Raw genomic sequence first — 6,523 nt, forward strand, 5'->3', positions numbered from 1 at the left:
TGTGTAATTTGTTTAGGGTTTACAGTGCTGTATGGGAAAACAGAGGATTTAATTGCAAATGCAGATGGGACATGACAGTTTGTCTTCCTGACTCTTTTTCAAGAGTGCAGGGAAGGGAGAAAGTGTAAACAGCTCAGGAAAAACATGCACTTTACATGGCAATGGGCTGTTAGCAAAGAGCTCTGATGCTTTATTCACATGCAGCCTATCATCTTGTTCTGCTGGGGGAAAGCATCCGCGTTATCTCTTCGTTCTTAAACCCCCACAACAGTCTTCAGAACAATTTATGCAGTTTCTTCGTAATGCTGAAGTGCAGGTATTCTTCCAGAAAGCCGTGAACAATCCCAGCAGCACCCAGGGTTATCAAGCAAATTAGAACTACCAAACTCAAATAAAAACCTGTTAACCTAGAAGTGGAAAGGAGAAAAATCCTGTTACGACCTGTACCTGGTGTGCTTACAGGGAACGGGTCGCCCGCACCCGTGAAGAGGTGGAGGGTCAGAAAGGGGTCACCATGCAACGCTCCCTTGGGGTGTGATGGCAGTAAGCCATTCCCACATGTGACTTTGCTAGGGAGAAGGGAGGTGCCTAATATGCTCTCCTTAGGACAACTCTCCCCAGTGTTTCTAAATGCTCGTGTGGAAGTTAGGAACTTGCTCCAGGATGAAGCTGCCTCATCCCACGACGTGAATGCCTGCAGGCAGGGCTACAGGCAAGCCTGAGCATCTCTCTGCAGCTCTGGCTGTGGGGCAGAAGCCTTGGGGACCGGGGGAGAGGGGTGCCTGTCTCACACCCGCACCTGCTGCTCCCCGCTGAGCCGGGAGCTCTGTGGCTAGTTGTCACTTCGACTTGGAGACGGGGTGTTGGGTCGGAGAGGAGTAGTCTTGATCCTAAAATACCAGCCGTTAGGGTACTTGCTGGGGCTGGGAGAGGATCAGGTTATTTTATGTGTACAAAATGGAAAGCTCTCCCGGAAGAGGCTGCGAGAGCCCTTCAGCCCTGAACCACAGAGCTCGCTTTTCGGGCGCATGGGGGCAGGGAGCTTCCCCCCCACCCGCGGTCTCCCAGGGCCGTTCTCAGTCGCCGGGGTGCAGACTGGTCTGACAGGCGTATTCTGGGAGCTGCTGCTGGGTTGGCCTCTGCCAGCAACGCGAGCAACAAACGGTCCCTTCGGAGAACCCCGTGAGGTTAGGTCGGAGAGAGGCCTGAGGAGCTTGCCAGCCCTCGGTTTACAGCTAGCTGTCCCCACACCCACAGAGGCTGAAGAGGTTAGGGGCTTGGGCACTGCTGGGGGTGGAGGGAGCCCCCCTGGTGCCCAAAAACTTGATGTAAGTAGCTTTGCTGGGCATGCCACATCTAGGCACAGATTTGAAAATGGTGAAGTATGATATTTTTCTCAGTTTCAGGTGAGCATGACATGTCTTTTGCTTAGGCCTTCAAGTACCTGTCAGAGCCAGCTGGAGGGACGGGTGGAGGACACAACTCACTCACAAAAGCCTGTCCAGCACAGAAGGTGCTTGTTCCTGTTGTGTTCTTAAAACACCCCGTTTGGCAAATCTGAGCTGCAGTTCATGTAGGCAAGTGCACTAGTACGTGTCGTAACCAGCTCTTTGAGCACACAGACCAGGTTTGTCTTTCTAACTCTCAGGGCTGTAGTCCGCAATTATGGCTGAGAATCAGTGTTAAGACTAATCACCTTCCTGCTGCTAGGGCTGCTGGAGGCTCGTTGGACTTTTTGGGGCTGGGTTCTGCACCAGCTAGCCCTGCAGAGGCAGGCCTGGTGAACAAAACCATTTTCTGGGGCTGCCAGGCTGACTCTGGTTACCCTCTGTTCAGTCTCATCAGAGTGTAAAGCTCTGTCCAGCCACTGTTCTTAGGCCCCCCTGAGAGGCTGACTCCGTTGGCCCAAGAGTACTGAAGTAAAGCACAGGAAAGATTGCTTGGACAAAGGACTTTATAGTATGTTGGTTAAGGAGAGGTCCGTTCTGCTCTCCTTGTTCATTTATTTACACAGTTTTGCTCCCCAAACTTCCTTAATAGTTGCGAGTTTTCTGGTTGGGGTCCATTGCATCATTGGAATGATTGTTATCTCTTACTGGGAGGTGGCAAATTGTCTCCATACATTTGCTCTGGAAAACGTAGCATCTCCTTTCTTTTAAGCAACAGCTCTTCCAAAGCGGGCGAAGGATTGGTGGAGACTGCCGTGAGGGAGAACGGTAGCATCGGTACGCAAGCTATGGGAAATAGCCCTGCAGCACAGTCTGCTGCTGCTGCTGCGGGATTATGCACTACAAAACAGTCTGATTGTTTAGAAATATACACCCAGGTCTTTTGAACTGTGACAAGCATATATCGTGCTGTTCTCTTTTTATGACTGATGTGTGTGTTGGAAGAGGTCAGGAGATGGATTCAGTGGCTTCAGGGAAGCAAGAAATAAACTGTGTTTGGCTGTTTATAGCGGAGGGGTGTTCTGCCAGTGTGCCCGTGTGCCGAAGCAGAATTCATGTTACGAGCTGCTGCACACTTAACGTTCATTAACGTGTGCTTTTCTGAAGGTGTGTCCTCTTAGCTGTTGGGCGAAAGTCCACCAGCCTGCAAGGCTGCCTGTAGTGCATTTCGTACGGCTGGAGTAAAGGTCTTAATGTGACAAACCGAGGGAAGATGCAAAGAGCAGACAGGCGGGCGCCGGGCAAGCCTTGCCTGAGCAGCCTCCCCTCCTGCAGCAGGCCGGAGCTGCAGAGCCGCGCTTCCTTGTCAGAGCTCTCCGGCTCTGGTTGCCAATACGCTCAGCACGGGGTGGGCGCCCACAAGGTGAGCTTCGACCCTTTTCTCTTGCGCAACTTGTCACGCGTGCATGGCTTAACTTAGGCTCAACTGTAACAGCCAGCCCTCTTCCCGAGGGCTCCTGCTCCAGCCCGCGTCCTGGCACTCCACACACGTGTTATCCCGTTACGGTCACTGGGCACTGCCAGCCCTTGGCACGAGGCCCAGCTGCAGACCGCAGCCGGGAGCTTCCGCGGCAACTCCTTACCTTCCCTTCGCAGTCTGGACGTAACCATGGAAGTACTTGTAACGGGCGAACACGTACAACAGACCCAGGAAGGATGCTAATTCTAAGAAAGAAAATACTCATGGATAGGGAAAAAAGCAGCTGGAGAATGAAAATCTGAGGGTCATAGGCAGTTAACCACTTCGTTTATGTTTTCTAGTTGGGGATTTTCATAGCTACCCATTCCCTGGGAAGTTATCTTGGGAAGGAATCATTCCAAAGGGATATATGTATCCTTAAACATTCACTACAGGAGGCTCTTGGAATGCGTTTACAGAGAGGGGTGGGCATTGGACTGTCCGAAAAAGTCTCAAAGCACCCCCTGAAAGGGAGATCTCAAGAACTGACAGGAATCTCTACCTCCCCCTGCCCCAGTCCGGTGGTTTTCCCAGCGACAGGAGAGTAGGTTGGAGGCTGGGGCTTGACCCGGCGCTGTCATTTTGTATTGTTATGGCAGTTCATGCTAAAGGGGAGTGTTTGTTTTGGAAAGAGAATCTTATTTATGTTGTTAATAACCTGCTTTGCATTTATATAGCAGCTTTTATCCAAGGACATGAGAGAAAGCTGTACTGAAGTTAGCTTTCTGACCTCCCTGTGGGAAGAGCATAAAGTCACCTCCCTTTGATAGATGGAGCAGGGGGTGGAGGTCAGTCGTATCACCCAGGGCTAAGCGGTGCTAGTTAATTCTCTGCTCTTTCAGACCGTGCCAGTGTGACAGAGGATGGCTTTTACTGTGTTCTGGATTAACTCGTGTACCTGCGGGAGATGCTCAGCTGAAAAAATGACTTAAAGGGGAGGTTAACATAACCCTTCTTCCCTTACGTATGACAGCACGTGTCTGTGGTGCTGGTTAGCAGCTGCGACTTTCCTCGATCCTAGTGTCTGCCTACGAGCACATGCACCCTCTCATATCCAATTTGTTGACTTCATTGCTGCTACGTCAGATTTACATTGGATTTGCAGTGGAGATGGGACTCTGGCCATAAGAGGGCCCCAAAACAAAATGACTGTGTTGGAGCAAACATAGGAAATGGAGAAAGAGGAAGGCTAGTCATTCAGGAGGGAGAGGTGCAGCAGGCATGAGCTAGTTATCCTTTCTCCAGCCCACAGGCTTCATGCTTTCAAAACATTAGCCGGGGAAGGGTTAGTAAAGCAGAATGCAAAAATCAGGCTCTGTCACAAGTTCCAGCGCTATGAGAGCCCACCCCATCGCTGTTAGGAGACATCACAGACCCACCTCAGAAAGTCCAACAGAGTGGGGGTATGAAACTACACTCCGTAGTGTCTGAGTGCACAACATTTGGCCAAAAAACACCCCCTGCTAGGTGCCTGAGGAAACACCATGGGGTTTCCGGAGTCCCCGCTGCATACCTGCAGTACCGTACCCATGGCTGGAGATGCCGCTTTTACGGCTGCACTCCAGAGCTCCGTGCTATGTCCCGGAACAAACAAGTCATAGCCCGGTGGGGATGTCACTCATCTGGGATGCAAAAACCCAAAGGTCTGCCGGCTTGAGCTCCGTCTCTATTAGCCAGGGATCCAGCTACAGGGATGTGTGCTCTCACCTGAGTCTTTCCAGGCTGCAGTGATAGCTATGCTCAATGTCCTGTGAGAATTGTCCCACAATGAGCAAATAATTGTTAGCGAGAAGCATCTGGGAGCTGCTTTTCTGAATGGTTCACCCTGAAAACCCACTGAATGTAGGATGAGTGCGCCATGTACTGGCTCCTTGGTTTGCAGAGCGAAGGGAAAGCTGGTGGGGCTGTGCGAAATGCCATGACTAAGTGGGGATTTCAGCATCACCGAGCACTCTCCTAGGAAGGCTGTACTAAGGTAGTGCAGTTGAGAGAAGCCTACAGTCGTTTACCTCCTGCTAAAACCAAAGTGTTTTAAAAAGTTACGTAAAACTTCTCAGTGCAAGGTAAAAATGAAAAGTGATTACCTTCATTAAAGAGCCATCCTGCAGTCCAGAGGGCAGTCAGGAATACTGGGTAAAACTCCACAGAGTTTTGTCTGCAGAATAAATTTGGAAGAACATTAGTCTGGAAAGGAAAAGAACTATGGGTAGGGTTTTCGAGCAGAATCAGCTTTGGCCTCATTTTGTTGCCACTTAAAGTTAATTCTGTTGAATCCAGTGGGAGCACAGTCAAGCCAGCATTAGGTATTCTTAAAAATTCTCTTCTTTGTAATCTCAAATACAAACTATTTCAGATATTTTCCTGGCGTTTAAACTTAGGTAAGGATCTGGATCCCAACTACAGGGAAATAAATGGGGCAAATAATCCTAAATTAAGTGCCTGTGCCGCAGAGCGGCCAGAATTCCAGCACACGGCTGTGGTGTTAACCACTTGTCTCCATGCTCGGTATGCAAGTTTTGTGGGTCAGCATTCCCGGGGCTGCAACAGGAAGCATGGAGCCCTGCGCAGGCAGCTTGGATTGCCCTGCTGAGGCCAACTGCCTTTATGAAGGGAAGTCAGGCACAGACAGCACGCGATAGACGTTGTGGGGAGGACCGTAACATCTTCGTTTGTGGACATCATCTGTTTTCCCACCAATCTTTTGCTGGGATATCTTTTCTTGATCGTTCTGAATGAATTTCTTTTTAAGGAATTAGGCATCCTTCTACATCTAACAGATTCTGTTATCTAAGATGGTGTCTAATGTAGTCTGTATCTCGTTATTGTTCGCCACTACAGCTACAGTTACAGCAGATGGGGTTGAAATAAATACAAATATTTCTGCCCAGGGTCATTAGCTAATCACAAACAGCAGCCCCGTAGGAAAGCGCTGGTTTAGACAGGCTATTTCACTGTTACCCACCGTGAAGACACAGGTTTTCTGTGCTCGTCTCCCACCTCCCACGTGTTTGGTGTTATGAGAAGTCCAAGAGCGTACAGCACGGCTGGCTACATCCAAGACATCTGAATTCTGGAAGTTACAGTCACTTAGCTCTCAGGCCCTACTTAGGTCTGGGTAATCTGATTGTCTAGTTTGATCAGAATTTGAGCAGTGACTGCTTTAAATGAGTTGAATTTACCCCATTATCATTAAAATAATAGCTGAACCATTTGAGAAGTCATCTGCTCATTCTTTTTCCTTTTTTTTTTTTTTGAGAGCAAAGGATGCCAAGAACCGTAACGTTTTAAGATAATGTTTTTGCTTCTCTCCTGGACTGAATTGTTATTCATTGCCACTATCTTAATGATCTCCAGACTTACTGTGCACGAAATGTTCTGTCAAATTCTGGAGCTCCAGTGACAGCTGGGGGCATGACCTTGTGCTTCATTCTTGACTTCCCCACCAGCCACGCAAAATGACCTGTAAGCAAAAATAAGGGATCACGAATTACACGGTTCCTTGGCTCAGTTGCGTCCCTAATACGACAGTAATTTTTTTAATAGCAATCATTGTTCTTCAGGTCTTTCCGTTTTGTTTGACAGAAGGAGACCAGTATTAGATAAACTAGTTTTTCCC

The 6,523-nt window shown here is 49.0% G+C and overlaps 1 protein-coding gene across 1 annotated transcript in view; it reads right to left on the reverse strand.

Moving 5' to 3' along the window:
- Positions 1 to 274: 274 nt before the first annotated feature.
- The window catches only part of MGST2 (microsomal glutathione S-transferase 2), an 11,778-nt gene continuing 5,529 nt past the window's right edge, over positions 275 to 6,523 (reverse strand). The window contains exons 2-5 of the mRNA XM_010161778.1: positions 6,268 to 6,367; positions 4,992 to 5,062; positions 3,032 to 3,113; positions 275 to 407 (exon numbers count right to left, since the gene is read on the reverse strand). Of these exons, the coding sequence (XP_010160080.1) occupies positions 275 to 407; positions 3,032 to 3,113; positions 4,992 to 5,062; positions 6,268 to 6,367 (386 nt within the window). The remainder of the gene's footprint in view (positions 408 to 3,031; positions 3,114 to 4,991; positions 5,063 to 6,267; positions 6,368 to 6,523) is intronic.

Source organism: Eurypyga helias, unplaced genomic scaffold (genome assembly GCF_000690775.1).
Source record: "Eurypyga helias isolate BGI_N326 unplaced genomic scaffold, ASM69077v1 scaffold44871, whole genome shotgun sequence".
NCBI classification, from domain to species: Eukaryota; Metazoa; Chordata; class Aves; order Eurypygiformes; family Eurypygidae; genus Eurypyga; species Eurypyga helias.